Source organism: Phascolarctos cinereus, unplaced genomic scaffold (genome assembly GCF_003287225.1).
Source record: "Phascolarctos cinereus isolate Bilbo 61053 unplaced genomic scaffold, phaCin_HiC Scaffold_5;HRSCAF=322, whole genome shotgun sequence".
Taxonomy (NCBI): domain Eukaryota; kingdom Metazoa; phylum Chordata; class Mammalia; order Diprotodontia; family Phascolarctidae; genus Phascolarctos; species Phascolarctos cinereus.
In genome coordinates, this window is record NW_027555958.1 from 255,837,661 (window position 1) to 255,860,066 (window position 22,406).

At 38.5% G+C, this 22,406-nt stretch overlaps 1 protein-coding gene across 6 annotated transcripts; it reads right to left on the reverse strand.

Moving 5' to 3' along the window:
• Positions 1-1,027: 1,027 nt before the first annotated feature.
• Positions 1,028-20,926, reverse strand: LOC110194424 (uncharacterized). Of its 6 annotated transcripts, none has more exons than XM_020966755.2 (8): positions 20,835-20,926; positions 19,838-20,259; positions 18,600-18,688; positions 14,965-15,079; positions 14,356-14,451; positions 10,848-10,926; positions 10,024-10,133; positions 1,028-5,709 (listed from the first exon to the last, which is right to left on the reverse strand). In XM_020966755.2, the coding sequence occupies exons 2-8, from the start codon at positions 19,869-19,871 to the stop codon at positions 4,496-4,498; spliced, it is 1,737 nt and encodes a 578-aa protein (XP_020822414.1). In that variant the 5' UTR covers positions 19,872-20,259; positions 20,835-20,926; the 3' UTR covers positions 1,028-4,495. The 6 variants fall into 6 exon arrangements, with proteins under 6 accessions (XP_020822414.1, XP_020822416.1, XP_020822415.1 ...); XM_020966757.2 differs by lacking the exon at positions 20,835-20,926 and adding an exon at positions 17,243-17,308 and having other exon boundaries at positions 18,600-18,683; positions 19,838-20,640; XM_020966756.2 differs by lacking the exon at positions 20,835-20,926 and having other exon boundaries at positions 18,600-18,683; positions 19,838-20,638.
• Positions 20,927-22,406: the final 1,480 nt, after the last annotated feature.

The following is a 22,406-nucleotide window of genomic DNA, read 5'->3' on the forward strand; positions in this document are numbered from 1 at the left end:
AGGGTGATACCATAAGCAAATTAAGGGAACATAGAATAGTTTACCTGTCAGATCTATGGATAAGAGAAGAATTTATGACCAAATAAGAGTTACAGAACATTATGAAATGTAAAATGAATAATTTTAATTAAAGTAAAAAAGATTTTGCATAAACAAAACCAATGCAATCAAGATTAGAAGGAAAGCAGAAGGCTGGGGAAAAAATTTTACAGCCAGTTTCTCTGATAAAGACCCCATTTTTCAAATATATAGAGAACAGAGTCAAATTTATAAGAAGTAATTCCCCAATTGATAAATGGTCAAAGGATACGAACAGGCAGTTTTCAGATGAAGTAATTGAAGCTATCTATAGTCATAAGGAAAAAAGCTCTAAATCACTATGGACTAGAGAAATACCAATCAAAACAATTCTGAGGTACCACCTCACACTTGTTGGATTGGCTAATATGACAGAAAAGGAAAATGATAAATGTTGGAGATGTGGGAAAATTGGGATACTAATGCACTGTTGATAGAGTTGTGAACTAAACCAACCATCCTAGAGAACAATTTGGAACTATACTCAAACTGCTTTAAACCATGCATATTCTTTTGACCTAGCAATATCACTACTAGGTCTGTATCCCAAAGAGATTTTTAAAAAACATGGGGGGAAGGACCTACACATACAAAAATATAACAGCTCTTTTTGTGGTGGCAAAGAACTGGAAATTAAGGGAATGTCCATCAACTAGGGAACAGTTTAATAAGTTGTGGTAGATGATTGTAATGGAATACTATTGTGCTATAAGAAATGATGAGCAGAATACATTCAGAAAAACCTGGAAAGACTTAAAGGAACTAATACAAAATGTAGTGAGCAGAAACAGAACATTGTACATAGTAACAGCAATACCGTACCAAGATCAACTGTGAATGACTTAGCAATTCTTAGCAATACAATGATCCAGGACAATTCCAAAGGACTCATGATGACTCAAAGAACTCATGCTATCTATCTCCAAAGAAAGAAGTGGTGGAGTCTGAATGCAGATCAAAGCATACTATTTTTCACTTTATTTTCATGGAGAGTTGTACGTGTGTGTTTACACGCTTGTGTGTTTTCTTTTACAATAAGACTAATATGGAAATGTTTTACATGATTACACATGTACCAACATCAAATTTTTTTGCCATCTCAAGAATAGGGGAAGATGGGGAGAGGGAGAGAATTTGGAACTAAATAAAAGTTTCAAATGAATGTTAAAAATTGTTTTTAAAAGCAAATGGAAAAAATAAAATATTATTTTAAAACAGGATTCAAAGAAATGTTGTAATTGCATGAACTTGATGTGAAGAAAAGAATGCAGAACCAAGAATACACACACACATTTTTTGTGAGGTCACTGACCATAACAAAGGAAAACAACAGTAAAGCACCTCAGAAGTCAGACTGATATAATGACCAATCTTGATTCCAGAAGACTTCTGATAAAACTTAGTGGCATTCTCTTGGTATAAAAGAAGTAGACTATGGGTGTGGAATGTGCCAATGATATATTGGTTTGTTTTACTTAGTTAAAAGGTAAATGGGTAGAAGTATATCAGTAACAATAATGAAAAAGTATCAATAAACCATCAAAAAATTATATATAACTTTCTACACCCATATTCTACTCAGAATTCCCATTCAACAAATCTCAGTGATGCCTTTGAGCTTATTTGCCTTGTTGAGATGGAATCTTTAGTTTACTCTATTTATTATTGGTATATAGACAACTGACACAATGTTGGTTCTCTTCTTGGTTATTTTCTTCTATAAATTACTAGTCCTTTTTTCTGTTGTTTGTCTAATATTAAACCTAATATTCTTTGTAGTACCAGCCTTGGAAGAGCTATGTAGGAAATTTTCTTCCTCTTTTTCCCTTCAGTTTAAAACTAACTGTCTGGGTTGGATTTAAAATCAATTAAAAAAAATAAACAAAAACTTTATAGGCAAACAGTCTTTTACTGACCTTTACTAGATATGCTTTATTCCTAGCTAAGAGCTAATCATGTCTATATTTTAAGATGTTATCCAGAACTTCAAATCCTATTTTCTGACTTTCTCTTATGGATCTCCTACCTTCAATCATCAAAAGTGATAAAAATACATGTCCCTAGAGTTTTCTGTGTTTCCCCAGGACTCCAAAACATTTAGCATCAGTTTCTAGGTTCCATATGGCTATACCATTTGTCCCTACATTAATCATTATCAATGTGCAATTGTCACTAGGTTTATCAAGTCTGTTAGTTTCTAGACACACGACCTGGTAAGACAACACACATCTATTAGCCAACAAATTGCTGCCTTGCTATTTGTGAGCTAGAAGTCATTAATTACTATTAATAGTCATCACAAAATCAGAGTTGGAAGGGATCTTAGAAATTGAACTCATACGCAAAAGGAATTTCCACTGTATCATACCTAACAAATAAGCATCCAGTCTGCTCAAAGACCTCCAAGGCAAGGTAAGTCTACTCCCTTACAAGGCACCTATTCCACTTTTGTGTAACTCTTATTAAGACGTCTTTTTTTTTCTCCTGACATCAAGCCTAAATTGGCCTTTCAGTTTCCACCCATTCCTAGTTCTGCTCTCTAAGGCCAAAAAGAGTAAGTCTAATTCTAAGGGCTAAAAAGCCCTTCAAACACTCAATAACATCTATTATGTCTTCTCCTAGGTCTTCAACTTTCCAGGATACACTTCCCTGGTTCCTTCAACTGAGTATTAAGCTTTTGTAACATGGACTCAAGGCCTTTCACCATCCTGTTTACCCAGCTCTGGATATTCTTCAGCTTGTCCTATTTCCAACTTCTGTGGGAGAAGGATCAGAAGAGAGAACTTAAAAATAGGTGACTTGGAGGGACTACTAAAGTAGGTCAGGGGTTGAATTTAGGGAGCAGAAATTTGGGAAAATTTGGAGAACAATTTCCAGGCCCAGTTACTTGTTCAGATTCTAGTTCTGGATTGAAACTGCAGTATCAAGGACAATTAAGGAGGATATTAAAGAACTAAGGATGATTGAAGAGGATCAAGAAGCTGAAGAAGGTCAAGAAAGATAAGGTAGTTGGCAAAGACAAGGTAAGTAAGAATAGATAAGTGGAACAATTAGAAAGTAAAGAAAACTGATGAGTGGATGGATGGTGGCACAAATTAATGAAACAAAAATTGGTATAAGGGTAAAGGGAAAGTGAATGGGGCTATGTTGTAGAGACTAAGAAAATTGAGGGAGGTTAAGTTATTAATTCACTGTAATACTTTTAACTAGGTTCTTATGCATGAAGGTGATGCAAAAACAAAACAAAAAAAAGCATTTCTTTTAAAAATAAAGCAAATTTTTGGCCACAGGAAGGAAATAATGTTGGAGGACAAACTTAATCAACTTCTCATGCTGATCATACTTTTCCATTCAGCTCATTAATTTTTTTCCTAAAGTCAAAAGGATTTGAGGTGACTTCCACACTAGTACTACCCCAGGACCTTTAGACTGAGGCAACCAGGACACAGGATAGGAAGCACTTCATTCCCATCTAGGACAAAGCCTTCTTGTGCTGATTTCCTTGGACCATGGGCTTTGATTTCGAGTTTCTGCCACATGTGCCATAGGTCCAAAACAGTAAATTCAATTTGTTCCACTTACCAACCCCAAACCCTTAATCTCTCTCCAGGTCCTTTCCCTTGTATTGATTTAGTTCTCCTCTCCAAAATTAGGGAAAATTACAGCAATGCAGGTTATGGAGGATAATCCACAAGTATCACAATAAAACAAGCCCTTCCAAAGTGAAAATAAACAAGAATATAATAAAAAATTTGACCTGGGATTCAGGTACCATCAGATTTCTTTCCAGGACTTCAGATATTTGTTAGTGGAGGGATGGTAGTGGTGATGGTATGTAAGACATTAGTATTGTTTCCAAAAATATTTTTCCTATATACTTAGTATGGTCACCCTCATGGCTTCTAGATTCCCTGGATTCTTTAGATTTGGGGGTGGGGAAGAAAAGAATTTAAAGGACTGAGTTTTTAGTTGCTTAGCCCAACTATAACTGTTCTTTGAAAAGTAAACGATGATTGAATTGGACTGTTAACTTTCTATTTATTTGTAGGGTTTCCTTTAATACACATTTCCTGAGAAAGCAGGGCTTTCGATGTTATCATCATCAATGAATCAACAAATATTTATTAAATGATAAATACTCACTGCCTGGACAATGTGCTGTATAAATAAAGTCACAAGTATATAAAGTTCAGCCTCAAAAAACTTATAATCTTTTGTGGATCTCCTTCATTGATTGTAAAAATATTCAACAAAATAACAAATTCAAACCCACAAGCATTTATTAAGCACCTGCTATGTCCCAGGCACTGTGTTAGATGGCAGGTACAGAGACCAAAAACTAATAGTCCCTGCTCCAAAGGAGCTTGAGATCTACTGAGGATTCTAAGGCTTCCCTACATTTATAACTTTCTGAGGTCTATTCCCCTGTATGGAGTCTCTGATGCCTAAGGAGAGAGGAGCTACACTTGAAAGTTTTCACACATTCATTACATCTATATGGTTTCTCTCCAGTATGAGTTTTCTGATGCTGAATAAGGGCTGATGAATGAATGAAGGCTTTGCCACATTCATTACATTCATAGGGTTTCTTTCCACTATGAATTCTCTGATGTTTAGCAAAGTTTGAACTTCTGCTGAAGGTTTTCCCACATTCATTGCATTCATATGGTTTCTCTCCAGTATGAATTCTCTGATGTTGAACAAGGTGTGTACTCTGACTAAAGGTTTTCCCACATTCATTACATTCATAGGGTTTCTCCCCAGTATGAACCCTCTGATGTTTAGTAAGGGATGAACAGTGACTGAATGCTTTCCCACATTCATTACACGTATAGGGTTTCTCTCCAGTATGAGTTCTCTGATGCTTAATGAGAGCTGAGGAGTGAATGAAGGCTTTGTCACATTCATTACATTGATAGGGCTTCTCTCCTGTATGAATCATCTTATGCTGAATAAGGTGTGAAGTCCGACTGAAAGCCTTCCCACATTCATTACATTCATAAGGTCTCTCTCCAATATGTGTTTTCTGATGTTCAGAAAAAGCTGAACTCTCAGTAAAGGTTTTCCCACATGCATTGCACGTATAGAGTCTTGCCCTAGTGTGAGTTTTCAAATGTTTTTTGAGGTTAGCTTTGTGGCTGAAGGCTTTCCCACAATTATTGCATGTATATGGTTTCTCTCCAGTATGAATTCTTTGATGTCGAATAAGCACTGAATGGTAACTGAAGGATTCTCCACATTCGTTACACTTACAAGGCTTTTTCTCCTTGTAGATTCTCTTATTTTTCATTAGGTTTGAGTTTTGTTTGAAGGTCTTTCTTTCAAAGTTACCCAATTTCTCTCCTGTAGGAATTTTATCTTGATTAACAATAACTGACCTCTGATTAAAACTTTTCCAGTATGTATCACATTCAAAGTCTCTCTCCTTAGTAGGGTTTTTCCTGTGGGCAACTTTCACTTGCCTCAAATGTCTCTCATTTTCCTGTTGTCTCTCTAACCAGTCCTCACATTCTTCCAAGTTGGACATATCATCCTCTGTAACTCTTCCTACCATCATCCCTTGTGATGATTCCTCTTCAGAGATTTCCTGTACTGAGGTTGACTCTCTGCTCTCAGACCTAGTATCCCAGTCTGAAAGAAAGTGAAAATACAAAGGTCATTAAAAAAAGAAACTAATAAATGAGACAACAAAGCTAAAAATAAAACCTATGAGTAGGCTTTAACAATTTAAATACAGCCCTGCAACCTAGAGACACAGGAATAAGAGGTGAGAAAAGGAACAGAAGAGATGGGAAGGGAGCTGGATTCACTAAACATAATCAGATTGTGTCCGGGAAGGTAAGAGTTAAGGTAACCCAGTGAATTCAGTTAAAGAGAGAGGTTGTAAATGAAGATGGTGGGAAAAGCACAGATTGAATGAGGTAGGCTAGGCCCACTGCCACATGGCAAGCTAGGTGGCACAGATGGCCAGGCCTGGAGTCAGGAAGACTCATCTTCCTGAGTTCAAATCTCGATTCAGACATTTACTAACTGGTAATCCTGGACATATCACTCAACCCTGTCTGCCTCATCCGTAAAATGCCTCATCAAGTTTTCTCATCTGTAAAATGAGAAGGAAATGGCAAACAACTCCAGTATCTTTGCCAAGAAAACCCCAAATAGGATCAGTAAAGATTACTGAAATGACTGAACAAAAAGTCCACTGCCAGTAAGTAGTTAGCATCTCATAACTGGGTCACTCTTAATAACTTCTCAGTTGACACAGATATCCCAGGACATTGAGCCCAAGAACACTGGGAATAGCAATACTTTCAGCCCAGTGCCTTCAGCCATCATTAAGTACGTACTATGTGTCAGGCACTGTTAAACACTTTATAAATATTACCTCATTTAATCCTGGCAAGGAATTTTTATGGAGATACAGCCAGGCAATACTCTTGTAGGTAAAGAAAGTTCTTGCCACCAAAGTCCTTGGGCACTACCAAATGGTTCAGCATCAGAAACTTATAAAATGTTATCAGTGGAAACAACTGTAGAGGCATTAACATCTACTTTGTTGATGTACCCTAAAGATCACGAGACCTTTCTATCTGACTTGCTGCTAAAACCTTCCATATGTGTTGTCTCACCCATTAGAAGACAAGCTCTGAGATCAAGGACTGTCTATTTTTCTATCTGTATGCCCCACACTTAGAACCTAGTAAGCACTTAATAAACGCAAAAATCCCCCCAAAACAGAAATAATAAAAAACTGTCCTTGCCCTCAAAGGAAGTACATTCTAAAGAGGAACAGCTGAACAAATTGTTATATGAATACAAGAGAATATTACTGCATCATAAATGACAAAAGGGATGGTCTCAGAGAAACCTGGGAAGACCTCTATGAACTGATGCAGAGTTAAGTGAAAAGAATCAGGAGAATAAATTTAACAAAAACATTATAAAGAAAATTAGCTCTTACAAAGACTGAAGAACTCTGATCAGTGTAATGGTTAACCATAATGCCAGAGGATATGAGGCATACTACCCATCTCCTGAGAGAGGTGATGGACTAATGGTGTAGAATGAGACATTTGTTTTGTTTGACTATGTATATCACAAGATTTTCCTCCCCACTAGTGGGGGAGGTGGGAGGAAGAAGTTATTAACAGGGTGGTGGTCCCACAAACACATAAAAGAGGGTCACTAAAGTATTTTTAATAGAACAAAATGAATATACAAGAGGGACAGCTTTGAAAATTATATGTTGAGTTTGTTATATACTTTACAAAGCAAGCTATGTGTAACAGATTTGTAAATTTTAGATACAATCCTTTTTCTGTTCTCATTTAAGTTCAAATTTTTTTTTAAAAGAGGAACAGAAGACACAAAAAGGATAGCTGAATAGCATAATATAAGATATATTCATGTGAGGAAATCTAAAACTGGGGAGGAGTGGGTAGAGAATACCTGGATAAAAATCAATGTTGAGAGAAACAATATTGTCACTGGGCCAATTAGACATAGAGGGTAGATGAGGTGCGTTTAGAAAACAGAACACATTCTGGGCAGGGATGCATGAGGTAGTATTGATGGGGAACTTATCCCAGACATCTGCTGGAATTCTTATTCTCTGCTGAAAAAAGACCAGCTAATAAAGTATTTGATTACTTTAATGATAATTTCATTCTTCTCTAAAAGGTAAAGAAAAATACAAAGGGACTACTAGTCTGAACCCACTTTTGGCCAACAAGGAAAAACTGATGGTTGAAAAAGAAATGATGGAACTTTTTGGGAATTCATGAGTTTATTATTAAAGACATGAAGGCATGGCACAATTGACATAGACTTCAGATATGGGAAAATGGATTTCAAAGAATTAAAAAAAAAGAGATGGCAGGATTCCATGGTCAAAAAAAAAATCTGTAAAGGATATAAGCCTATGAAGAATGTGAAGCTCTCAGCAATCAGATTCTAAAGACAAGGAAGTAGTTTGCCTAATGAAACTAATAAGAAACTTCTTAGATTTAGAAAACAAAGAAGTACAGAAGACAGAAGTATAGGAAGGTAATAGAGAATTAATACAAAAGCTAGGTATGATCCAGTAAAAAAAAAAAGTATTAAAAATGCTAAAACTCAGAATAAACTGAATCTGGTAAAAAAAATATATATTTTTTTCCCACAAGTCTTGTAATTTCATCTGTGTGGAGAAGCTCCTGGTAATCTTCTCCCACAGCAGATCAGCATCTTCTCTATAACTTACAGTCTTGGTTAAAAAAAAAATTTAAACTTTTCCATAAGATGAAAAAAATCAAACAATACTGTTGATATATACGAAGGTATAATGAGGTTTTTATTTCCAGCAAATCTTTCCATAAGAGAATGTACACAGCCCAGCTGTGGACTTAGGAAGAGAAATCTGAAGAGCACAGAAAATTCCTGTTCTTATGAGTTTTCTAAAACTATGTAAAGAATTTTTATTTCTGAAAGATAAGATTCTCTGAGAATTCTTTTCATTTCATTCTTACACAAACAATAGTTTCTCTCATTTAAAACTGTGTTCCTTGAAATTTTAAGTCCAAACAGTTAAAAAAAAGAAGTAAACCAAGAACAAGGAATTCTATTGTATTTTGTTACTTTTGTTTATTGAAATACTAACATATAACACCTGGATGTCATTTTTTTTCACATTCCATAGCTAAACAAATACAGAAATATTTTTAAGTTAAACTATAATGCATCACTGTGGATAATTACATCATGTTTCTGAAATCAAAGACTGAAATTCACTTTTCCAATTTTTCCTTTCAGTCCATTATTACTCTGGATGCTCATGATCTTGCTCTGGAATTAACCACAGGATATCCTCAGTTCAACCACAGCACACATTCTAAAACTCACTAAACAGAATAAGGAAACACAACAAACCCATACTTTTCAGCAAAGTGCTAAAAAAAAGGAGGGGGGGCTATTTGGTCATATTCTGTCATTACCACATCATTCTTGGTTTCTATTTCTGTAAATAAAGGTTTTAGACTTTCCAACATCCAGTCTGTATGACTGGTTTATTTTCTTGAAATACCAAGATGTTAGGAATAGCCACAGTGTTGAAGCTGGTAGATTGCTGGCTTAGAAGCATCCAGTGCCCAAAAATGTATTATTGATGTGGTGAAAAATGCATTGCTGTGTGATCCTCTGATGTTTCTTAGACTCCATTTTGTAACCTGGGTCCAATTTATAACTGACTTCTGATGCAGTTTTAATTTGCTGTGAAAAGTTACTAGTTGGCTTCCTGAACCACAACTCTTTTTTCCCTGTGTATCCAATAAGAGACCATCTCCTACTCTGCTTCTTGGTGTAAGGCCATTCACTGTTGATATGGCAAGTTCTTAATATGTACTTGGAGACATGCCCTACCATTGTGCTGTTTGGTGGTAGGGGTGGCAGGGAAGGGCAACATTCTTGAAGAACTCTATAAAAACTCCACTCAAACCCCTAGACAGTGAAACAATCACTGCCAATCCCTTGAATGAATGGTGGTCTCCCACTCTCAGCTAATGCCCAGACATCAGCTTTTCTATCCAACAGGGTATTACCTAAGTCCCTGAGTGGGACCTCTCCTTCTGCCCCCTGGATTATTTTTCTTCTCTCCTCTTCCCTATTCCTCCCTATAAGTTTCAGTGCTTGTGCTGTTGGCTTCTGGACCTCGTTCACATTCACCACAGGCCTCTGGCAGTGGTAAGTGTCAATGCACAGCTAACAGAGTTTCCTGTAATGACTCTTAGAATTGTCCTTTCCAGTAAGAATCCAACCAAACCACTACTACCTCTATTTAGTTTAAGAGCTACTGACTAAAGCTGAGACTAAGTTTTCTGGCAGCCATATCTTCATGGACAGGATGGGACAGATAGCCTCACCTGCCAACCTCTGTCTTCTACAGAGAAGGAAAAGAGTAGATCACTGCACCTCTAGCTTCAGTGGTAGGGAAAGCCTCTTCCTCTTGCATCCATAAATCACTGATTAGGGCTTGAATTAGGACTCTTGTCAGCTGCATCTTCACAGGCAAGACTTCCTGCCTTCACCAAAGAGAACAATGACTGAGGACCTGTATCTTGTGCCTCAGTAGCAAAGAATTCCCCTCCTATCTTGTCCCATGAGCCACTGACCAGGGAGAAGAACAAGACTCTTGAATCCAATGCCTGTGCCCAGGAGAAAGGAGCTTCTTCCCTACTGTGATCAAGCCAAGCCTTACCCCTATCAATACTATTGGAAATGCTTGTAGCAAAGAATTAACATGGTATCAGACTGGTACAAAAGTGACACCAAGATATATAAAGGAAGACTAATGTATATTCACTGCTGTGTAAGCCTGAAACTTCCATTGGGTCCTATGAAATATTTAGAATTTATAATGTGAAATTTTCTAATTATGTAATACTTCTCACCTCACAATCCATTTTTGAAGGGTTTTTTTTTCACACTTTCAGTACTATTACTCTATTGATGATGTACTGTGTGTATGGCTTCTAGATTATACTCTTCTCCCTTTATCAGTAATATTTGTTACAGAACCAATTAGAAAAAATGGCTCTCTTTAATATTCCATTAAGAGTCTTCTACTTCAGCATCACAACTGCCAATAGTGGAGAATGAAACTTTTCTGTCTTTTGCCTTTCCTATAATCAGATACAACCTTAAATGATCACCATTTACTTCACAGTTTTGCATCAGCTATTCCTTCAGTTTTGTACTGTACTGTCTACCCAGGCTTGTGTACTTTCGTTACTTACAGCATCTGGATTGAGAAGTCGTTCAGTTTCAGTTTGTCCCTGCAGTTCAGACAATGAGCTTCCACTTTCCTCAACTGATCTGCAGCACATAGAAACTACAACATCAGAGGCAACCAGCAGAGAAGCCACACTGCAGCACTGAGGCATAGGCACCATCACACAGAACACTAATCCACAATTTATACAGCTACGTGGGGCACTGAGAAGTTGTGACTAGTTGAGGGTCACATAGCCAGTATATGTCAGAGCAGGACTCTAGCCCAGATTTTCCAGACTTCAAAGGCCAACTTTTCATCCACTATGAATACATATACTACCTCTCAGAAATATAAAGTACAATAAAAAAGGTTTTTTTAAGCTGTATTTGGGTAAAAAAGGAAAGGTAGGACTGTTGGTCAGTATGACTGGAACAGTAAAAGAAAACAAAGAAAGCAGAACTCCTTTGCTTATTTTCTCTGACAAGGAAAATGATGCTTGGATTAGAAAGGAAAGAACAAAAATGTCTCATAAAATGTTGCAAACCAATTTCAATAACACGTAGAGACAAATGTAGTCAAATGTAGCCTTATACCTTGGTTATTAAAATCAATTTCACAAGTACAAGATAAGGGAAGGTATAGCTAGACAAGAGCTCCTATGAAAAAGACCTGGGACCTTATGTTACAACCGTCCTCGTGACAGCAAATACAATAAAAATCAACAGTATAACAAGGCAGCTAAAAAGGCTAATTCTATAAGGCCATTTCTGGAATGCTGTATTCAGTTTGTGAAACCACATTTTAGGAAAGACAAGCTTTTAAGAATTGGAAACGTCTAGTCTAGAAGAAAGAAGAATTAAGGAATGTATGGTAGTTATCATCATATCATATGAAAGAGGTATTAGATGTGTGCTTTTTGGCCTCAGAGTAGTGGAATTTCAATTCAATTTAACAACATTTATTAAGAATTCATTATATAAAAGGCATTATGCTAGATGCAAGGGATACAAAAAAGAAAAACAAAATATTCTGTGATTTCAAAGCATTTATCTTTTATCGGGAAAATATATATTTCAACTAGTTAAATCTAGTTAACGTCCTTAAATGAAGAATTGTCTATCAAAACTCTCTAAAAGAGAAATGGGAGATCTTGGGAGGTAGTAGGTTATTTCTGAGATCTTCAAGTAGATGTATGACAATTTATTGTAAATTCATGGTAATATATGGTTTGGATTAAATATTCTCTAAGGTTCCATGCAACACTAAGATTTTTTTTTTGATGCTGGTTTTTCTGTTTAACTATTGTTCCAACTGGGATGTTATATTGAACACCATCTGAGATACTAGCCTTGCAAATCTAAACAAAATCACAGATCTCTAGATAATCAAAATCAAACTTATCATTGTTCTCTCCAAAACAGCTAGCCCTCACAACTTCCTTATCTCAGCTTAAAAATATCACTATTATCCCATTTTTCTAGATGCAAAACATAGAATATTTTCCTTTTCCTCCTTTTGCTCTCAAAGCTAATATTTCACTAAGACACATAAAGTACTTCTTTGAAATGTCTCTCATATTAAGAAGGAAACAAGCATTTATCATGTGCCGCTATTTGTCAGACACCGTGCAAAGTGCTTTACAAATTTTATCTCTGATTTTCACAACAACTCTGGGAGGTAGGTGCTATTATTATCATCATCCCCATTTTAGAGTGGCAGAAACTGAGGAAGCCAGAGGTTGACTTTCCTAGGGTCACATACCTAGTAAGTAGCTGAGATCCCATTTGAAGTCAGGTCTTTCTGACTCCAGTCCTAGCACTCTATCTACTGTGATAACCAACTACCTCTTTTTCCCTTTTTCTCACTGCTACTAAGGCCATCGACATTTAAACTGCTGTATCAGCCTTCTAGCTGGTCTTTTCCACCTCTGGTTTCTCCCTGTTTTAATCCACCTGGCACACGGATGATAAAGAAGCTGTCTACATGAAGTATAAGTTCTTTTGCTTAGTTTTGAAAGATCCTGCTGCCCATTCATATATATAACCAATTTTACAAATGTGCCTCAAACTATACAAATTTCAACCTAGCTTAACTATTTATTGTCCCCTACATATACCAAACAGGATTCCATATCAGAATTAAATAATTATTATTACTGAAGGAGTAGCACCTATTTAATTCTCAAAATACTCTGATATATTTTCCATTTACTTAAATCCTGCCCATCCCTTGGCAGCACTGTAAAAGATTTCCACCTTTTAAAGTCAAGAGTGAGGGAAATTATCCAGAATACAACAATAATGCAGGTATGAGATCACTGGGGTCAGGGGTATAGCACTAGGAGTATTAAATAAAGGGCGAATAAAAGGAATAACTGATAAGAAGTAGTGACTGACTGCAAGGAAGGAAGAAAAAGGAATAGCGTAGGCTATAGGACTATAACTACTATATACAGAAAATGAGATTTTGATCACAGGGAGGAGAGGAAGAATAGGGATCAGTGGGCAACAAATTCTTATAGGCAGGTGGAAATCTAGAACTGCAATGTAAAGTGATCAGTCAGAGCTTATAATAAACATTTAGGGTCATCATCAACAGAGAAAGGATTTCAATTCAATTCAACATTTATTAAGTTCTTACTATGTAAATGTATGAACTACACAAAAGGAGCAGTTACTGAAGTCAAAGCATACAAGGTCTCTCTATAAGACTAAACATGTAGGGAGAAGAGCAGAGGGATAGGACAGAGCTTTGAAGAATCTCACAATTAATGGGGGCATGAAGGAGGGGAAAAGGAAATGGGGAAGAAAAGGAGCCAGTGAACAAGACAGTACTTTATGAGGCAGAACCATCTAGAGTGTAATGTCTCACAGTGTTTGGGAAGAGTGTCTTTAAAATGTCAATTACTCTCCATTTACACTGTGAGACTGAACCCTTATCATCTCAACCAGAGCTACTGAAACATTCTCACAGATGCCTCACTGCTGCAGTGCCTCTGCAACACAGATTGCCTCAGTGTTCCTCTCCCTTTCTTTATACAAACTATTGTATATGACTTGAATAAATAAAAACTGCTGAGGATCTTCAAAAAAAAGGAGAGTGGGTGATCAAAACAGTACAAAGATTAAAAAGTAACAAAGTGATATCTAGCATTATATGTGTAGAAGACAGGAAAGAGAATCAAAGTACCAGAAATAAAGGAGGTTGAGGACTTAGAAAAGGCTTTGATTAGAAGGAAATAGGATTACAGCTTCAACAAAGCTGTCCAAAAGTCTTGATGGTAGGGTAGGGAATAAAAGAAAAGATGAAGAGAGTCAGCTGCTGTAGATCAGACAAAACTGAGAAAGAAACGATAAACACTTCTCTTTTCTAAGTATGGAAATAAGAAAGGATAGATATCAAGACCAGGAGGAGTGAAAGGAGCAAGGAGAGAATAGCAAGTCAAAACAATTCAAAGCTGCCACTCTCACATTAATGGAAGACATCTGATTTAACACCCTAACTCACTTGCCTGATTTTTATTTGCTCACCTGGATGGGTGCCTCTCGGGACTTTTCTCTCCATCATCCATTGATTTTCTCCTTGATCAAAATTAGAGCTCCCGTCAGGTTTGGAAACTGGAAGCCCTGTTCATTGGGAAAGAAATGGGACTTTGACATTTGTCATGGGCCCAAAGAACCATCCCAAGGCTCAGGTCCAGCCTCTTGGTCAACAGGGAAGAGAAAGCAATATCAAAAGGCCCAGAGAAAGGTATGAAGCACAAAGGTGTTTGGAATTCTGTTTCCAAGGAGAGTGTGGAGGACTAGCCAGGGAATTTATTTCACTTTCCTTGCTCTAAAATGGTAACTTCCCACCCGCAGAAGTATCTATACTGACACCTTAGGGCAGATTCCCTGGCAAAGGGAATATAAGATGGGGAAACCACAGCCTCCCAAGGGTGGCACAACAATGTTGCCCATTTCTAATTTAGCAGAAACAGATACAGAGATAGGGAGAACTAATGTCTTTTCCCTAAGCCAAAGAGGAAGTTAGGAATCTTTGATCCCTCAAACCCAAGTCAAAATCTAGCAATGCATTTCAGGTGCTATAAACATACATAAAAACAGCTAATACCCTAAAGCCAGATTCTGAGTCCTTACACAAAGAGACCAGGTTCTTATAATTCTCCAGCATGACGTCCCTCTGAGCAGGGTCCAACTGCCCCCATTCCTCTGGGGTGAAGTCCATGGCCACGTCTTTGAATGTCACTGATTCCTGAAACACCAAACACATTTTTACTCACCCTGAGATCATCTCCTGCCAACCTCGGCACCCTCCCCCCTCAAAAATCCTACATGGTTCTTAGAAGAGTAGTGAAATAAGCAGTATTAAGGAAAGTAGGTAAGACAAATGAGAAGTGATTATTATAACATTAGTCTCAAATGAAGTATTCCAAACCAGGTATGTAAGTTTTGGCATTGTGCTAGACTGTAGAATATTTATTTTTTAAAAATATGAGACATAGTCCCTATCCCTTAAGAGTTTACAATGTCGCTATTAAGGAGAAGAGAAAAATGCAAGAAACTGGAAAATAAAACAAAACAGTTACATGCATTGTAAAACTTAAGTACTACACAGTTCAGAGAAAGGAGAGATCACAGTGGATGATATTAAGAGCTTCATGTAGATGGTAGGACTTAAAGAGCTTCCAAGGTATATACAAAGTCAAAAAAGGTAGAAAACCAGTAATCTAGCTTGGATTTAAGTTAGAAACAATAGAGAATTATAAGAATGACACAATTCTTGGGACAGTCAAGTAGAAAATTATCTTGGCTAGGACTGAGATAGAGATAAAGTTTGGGGGCAAAGAAGGTGATGAATCTAGGTCCAAGGAACTAAATGCTGAGTCCAAAACTGGACACAACCAATTTTTATAACAATACCCATAATTATCTACCTATACATAATTGGTGTTTTTCCTCAAATGCTAGTATAGTAATGCCTTACTAGTAAGAAAGGGATTCGTAAGGCCTGCACCTGCAAAAATTTCCTCAAGTGCTTAGGAAGGGATAGTAACAATGACACTTAAAGCAAGAAGCCTGACTATAGTAGTCTATAGTAGGAGTCCAAAATTTTCATATTCTAGATAGTTTTGAAGGCCTAAGCTTCAGAAAGTTTATCTCATACAAGAATGAAGATCAGATGAACACGTCTGCAAGTTACTGTGTCCATCATTCTGGCTTCTCAATGGCCAACAGCACCTTTAATTTCCTTTAACAAGCATTCTCTACAGAATCCTTGTAATCTTCCCTAAGCCAGGCTACAAAAGATTCTCTGGAACTTTGGTAAAGAAATCCCTGTTCCTCTGGAGGGAATGATATCACAGGTACTAAATACGTACTAAAGAACACAATGGAACATAAGCTACTTGAAGGCAAGGGGCTGTTTCATTTTTGTTTTTGTACCCCTTATGCCTAGCACAGTGCCTGTGTGTGTGTGTGTGTGTACACATTTGATGAATAAAGGTCATTTTGTGTTAGATGCCACTGTCTGAATCACTGAGTTTTACCCCTTTGTTTCCCATATATGAGTGAGGACAGGATGAAGATCAATCTCCCCTTCCATACAGGCCCTAAAGCAAGGTCACTCAAAAAGCCTGGAGTCTAGGTTTTGGGTGGCATTCTGAGAGTCTGGTCCTTGAGATGTATTTACAATTTGTCTAAGAGGCGTATTTCAAGTTCCATACAAATATATGTCCCTGCTTTCATTGTCCCACTTTTCAGTGCAGACCATCCATCTCCTTGTTAGTTTAACTCAAATTTTCATATCTATCCAGCAACTCCCATCCTACTCTCCTTCAACTGTCTCCTCAATAATCCCTTTCTACTTCATCCTGCTGAATTGCTGATTTGATGCAAATTCTTCTGAAATTTCAAAATTTCGCCTTTCTTTTAACACCTCACCTTACTAGAAACCCAGCTATGCAAAGATCACTACTTTTCTCCTGTAATTTCTTAAACAATGGAGGAAAGATTAGCCTTCTCTTTGCATCCCAGTGCCAATTCCAGACTAACCCATCACTCTTGTTTTACTTTTCTTCATTCAAAATCCAGGCCATTCACCTTTAACAAAATCATTATGATCATTATATAATTATCATTGCTACTATCATGTACCACAGAGCCCTCTGTCCCCTTCTGACCAACTTCTACCTTCTTAGATAACTTTAGTACCTGTCTTAATGACTTTAGCATTCATGCAGATGATCCATCTGACATTACAATACAGTTCCTTGACTTTCTGAATTCTACTGACCTTTCACTTCTATCCATCAATTACTGGAAAGGTTACATCCTTGGACTTCATTATTATATGCATAGCCTCATGTCTAAGAACCCAAACTTGACTGGGTCAAAACTTTGAGTATAATTTCCTTACCTACCATGTGGATCGTTCAACAGTCATATAGTAAATGCCTACTATGTGCCAGGCACTGTGCTGGGGCTAAAGATTAAAAAAACAAAAAACAAACAAACAAACAGAAATGAAGCAATTCTTATTCTCAAGGAGCATACTTCAGTTCAAATCTTGCCTGTCACTTACTATCTTATATGACCCTGGCCCACCAAGTCACTTAAACTCTTTGGTTGTCTTTCTCAAATGTAAAGTAAAGGTGCTGGACTAGATAGGCTCCAAGTTATTTTCCTACTCTAAATTTATGGTCTTATCATCCTTAAACCACCATATTTATTCTTCTCCCTCACTGAGGAGTAAGGTTAAACATTCATTCTTTCCCATTTTATACTTGATTAAATTCAATATTGTATATATATAATCCTGTATAAATATAATCCTGGACTTCCTTTGTCCCTGTCATAACAATTCTTAATCTTGAAATAAAGTTAATCTTTCTTCACTCCTGCCTCCAGGTTACAGAGTTCTGCTGAACTATGTGAAAATAAAGACAGTGCAATATGCTCAAAGTTAAGAAAGGTGGTTAAGAGTCATGTGCCAAAAAGACCGAAAAGGCTACGCTCTGAGAAATGGTAAGGGAGTCTGACTACAAAGAAAGCATCAGTGACTTCAGAAAAAGCCACAGTGGGGTTCTAGGAGAAAAAGCCAGACAGCAGAGTGTTGGGAATGGAGCTAGTCTATGTAGGAGGAGAAACACAGGGCTGTCAATGAGGATGACATTAAAGGTTGTAGAAGATGTTCCTGAAAGGTAAAAAAGAACAACCTAGAGTACAAGTGGAAAGGAAGACTCTTCTTCCTTCACGATTATCAGAAAGAATGAGAAGATACATGTCAGGACTGGAAAATGTTTTGATTTAGATGAATATACGTTCTTATGTTTTTGTAGATACATTACAACATACAAGAGGGTATTAAACACAGAGTATAAAGATGCTAGATGCTCACTGAATCCTGGTTAAGTGAAAGGGTAATTGTTGGGTGGAAAGGTCAAGAGAACTGAGAGAGGGCACTAAGCAAATGGAGAGCATTCTCTATGAGGTCCATTCTGCTTTACCACAAGAAAGCAGCAAAGAGGAGGTAGAAACAGTGGTTATAGTTTCGAACTAAGTAGGTTATAGGATGACAGCATCTTGGAATTGGGACACCTGAATTTCTAATTCCAAGATCCTATAACTTAGTTAATCTCCTGGAATAAGGGCTCAGATCTGAATTTCTGTTAAGACTGAAAAATGCTAGAGCTAGAGGGGGAAAGTGTCCACATTCTGAGAACTAAGAGTCTTTTGGGGGTGTTGGGGGGGGAGAGAAAGGAAGTTCAACTTACATGGGACCTGGCTGTCAGTCGAAGAGTAGCTGTTCCCACCTCCTGGGTCTTCCTTTCTTGGGGAAAGGAAGAGTCCTGAGAAGACTGAGCTGGGAAAGAAGAAATGATACATTAGGAAAAGGCAGTGTTGTCCTAAATGACCAACTAGGTACAGCCCCACAATTACTATAAAATCTCCTTCAAAAGAAAAAGAAGTTAGCTTCATCTGCTCTCAAGATAAGAAAGCAGTGTCAGAGTCACTGATGCTCAAGTACCCAACTGTCCCTACAATCTAGTAGAAAGCTCTGCTCTGGGAGTTAGAACATAATGGCTGAAGTTCCAACTCTTTCTCCAGAGCTGTGTAAACCTCTTTGTGCTTCATTCACCTTCTCACTCAATAAGGAAATTTAAATTTTTACTTAAAAAATCCTATGGCTCATTCTTGCTTATAGAACATGTGAGGAAGCAATATGCTGAGTTATTTTGGGGAAATGGCTTCACTAATATGAAAATTTTACTTACAGAAGTCACCTGGTCTAGCAGAAAGAACAGAGAACTGAGACAGGCTCTATCACTAGCTGGGGTCTAAAGTCAGTAACTTGCTGGAGTCTCAAGTTTTCTCATTTATTATATGTTGTGTTTTTGTATGGATAAAATGAAATCATAGCTACAAATAAGCTTTGATAATTAGGAATACAAATCTTCATATTAACTTATTTAATGTCAGAATAATATCAACAGCAGCTAACATTTTAAAATAGCACCTTCCTGCAACAAAATTCTTTATAGACATCTCTTGAGTCTCACAACAATTTTGTGAGATGGGTAGTACAGATATTATTAGAGATATTAAATAAGCCACTCAAGGTTGCACAGTTAAGACATGACAGAATTAGATTTGAACCTAGGTCTTTTAACTCTCAGTCAATTTTAACTCCTTCAATTATACCATGTCTGCCACCTTGGGCGGGTATCAACCCTGTCGGGTAAGGAGAAGGATAAATAAGTCATTTCCTTAACCTCAACTGTAGGAATAACACAGAAAAAGGTGTTTCCCTCTAACTTCAAAAGGTACACTGATGCACAAATAAGAGTTGGAAAGGGGGAAATGGGCCAGATAATGTGATATAAGAGACTTATACTAAGGCTCCATATTCTTTTATTGAGCCCAAGTGGTTTTTCCTCTCTCCCATCTACTCTGGAGTCTATTTTCTCATTTCTACAAAAAGTTAATCTCACCACCTATAGTACCATCTCACCTTCTTCCTCAATCACTTGTGTTGACTTCTCCATAGTTAACCACGTCTTTGGGGTCTGCTGATGGACTTCAAAGTCTTTATCTCTCTGGGCAGAACGATCAGTTCTCTTCTACGAATCTCTTGCCTCTGCTCAGAGCGTCTAGAATCTTCTTTCCTGCTGGGATAGATCCCCGCTCGGTAGGTTGGTGGCCTCCACCTTTGGCCGCAGGAACGTTTCTTTGGGGCTTGGGAGTTCAGCTGTGACGTCTCTTTAGCTGTCAACATTCATTCCCTAACAGAAAGACGGCCCTGGAGTCCAGACTTGGCTCCAGTATAATCTACCAAGGGCTGCTGATGGGCGTGGGGGGCGGGAGGGAGAGATAGGGCTGGGTCAAGGAGGGGTTACCTAGTGGCCTTAGATCCAGACTTAGGCCTTTAGAGTCCTGCAAAGAAGAGCAAGAGAAGCAGGAACACGCGTGGTCAGAAAATGAACAAGCCATCAAGCACAATTAGAGGAGGGTCGAGCTCCGGGGGGCAGGCGGGGACACAGAGATACATAAATATATCTGCTCCCAAACACAAATATACCCTCTCCCACAGGTCTCTCCCCCAATACGTAGGGGCACACAGACAGACAGACAAACACAGACACACACACACACACACACACACACACACACACACACACACAGAGACAGACACAGAGAGAGACACACACACACACACACACACACACACACACACACACACACACACACACACACACACACACAGTGCGGGGAGCGGGGTCAGGGGGCGGGTCGATCTGACCCCATTCACTTCCCGGTACATCCCGGGCTGCTGGCCCGGCCTGAGCACCAAGGTCTGAGGCCCCACCCCCGCAAGGGCGCTCCCCCCACCCCCCTCCTCGGCCTGCTCCTCCCCTGCCCAGCCAGGTCCCCAGGCGCCCGTGCCTGCTGGGGGCCGCCACTCTGCTCCACCACGGCGTGGGCACGGAAGCTGGCTGCCCCACACTCACCTCCCGCGCCGCCTCCAGAGTGGACAAAGACCACGGGCTTCCAGGCCTGAGAGGGGTTTGCGCCTGCGCACACCAAGCCTCCGAGCCCGGCTGCTGCCAGACCCCCGCACGGGCGGCGCCTCCCCTGCTCCATCCCTTCCTCCTTACCCTCACCCCCGCTGCGCTGCGCCCCGCCTTGCTCCCCGATTTCTCCTGATTGTATGTCCTTTGTATATAGTTTGGTCCGTTATTTTGTCAGCTCTATGATGGCAGGGACCGCCTTTTGTCTTTGTTTGTATCCCCAGTCCTGAACACAGAGTCTGGCACGTAGTAGGGCCATAATAAGGGTTTATTCACTGATTGACAGACAGGTGCCCACAGAAGTATATGCAACATATATGCAAAGTAAATACCAGGCATTTGGAGAGAGGAGCTAGCTGGGTGGTCAGGAAAGGCCTCATGTAGGAGGTGGTGTTGATGTTGGGTTCTGAAGAAAGCACAGGTGAAGGGGTACATTTAGCATGGAGGGCAGTCCACATGCATTTGAATTCTTACTACGTGTAATAATAATATGATTAATATAATGCATTGTTATTATTATGTATCAGGCACTATGGTAAGTGCAAAGCTCTGAAAGAACTTACATGCCAATGGAAGGAACAACTTGTACGTTAGGCAAAGTCTCTTGGTATTGCCCTCCTGTATAAGCAGTGTTTGACCTAAGTCTTGAAGGAAACCAGGAAAACAAGAAGCAGAGATGAATGGGGGAGGGGGGAGATAGTGATCAGTGCGAGGCACAGCAAGGCCAGTATAACTGGATCATTAGAGTTCATGGAGGGAGCAAAAGCACTGTGTAAGAACACTGAAGGGTAGGAATGGGCCAGGTTATGAACACCTTTAAATATCAGAGGAATTACATTTGATATGGGAAATAATAGGGAGGCACCCGAGTTTATCGGAGGCTAAAAAGGTCAGACCTATATTTTAGGATATTTGCTTCAGCAACTGAGCCGGGAGAGAAGAGGCAGAGACCCTTAAAACGTGCTATTGCAAGTAGTCCTAGTGAGAGGTGGTGAGGGTCCTGAACTAGGGTGGTGGCTGTGAGAATAAAGAGATGAAGAAATGTTGGGAAGATAGAAATGATAAGATTTGACAACACATGGGATATGTGGCGTGAAGGTGAGAAGCACAGGATAACAATGAGGAGGTGAACTTTGATTAACCTGGAATATGGTTAGTGCCCTTGACGGTATAAGGGAATATTGGATAAGGGGCCCGAGTATCTTTTGCTTTTTGTAATAATTGTATTTTAAACTCCAAAGCTCTATTTTTCTGGTTCTTTCCTCTACCATTCTTATTTCATTTATAAAATTAAAATTGATTTATTTCTTCAAAGAATTCTAGAATTTTAGAAACAAGAATAAATATTTTTCTTTGAGGCTTTGCTTGTTGATGTTTTGGAGTCAGTCTCTTCTTTAGGGTTTGTGTTTTAGGCATCCCTAGCATGGTAATCTTTATCAAGGGAGTCTTTTTTTGTTTACTCAGCCTTCCAGTCATATTTTTTTCCATCATTGGATTCTTTTCAATCAACTA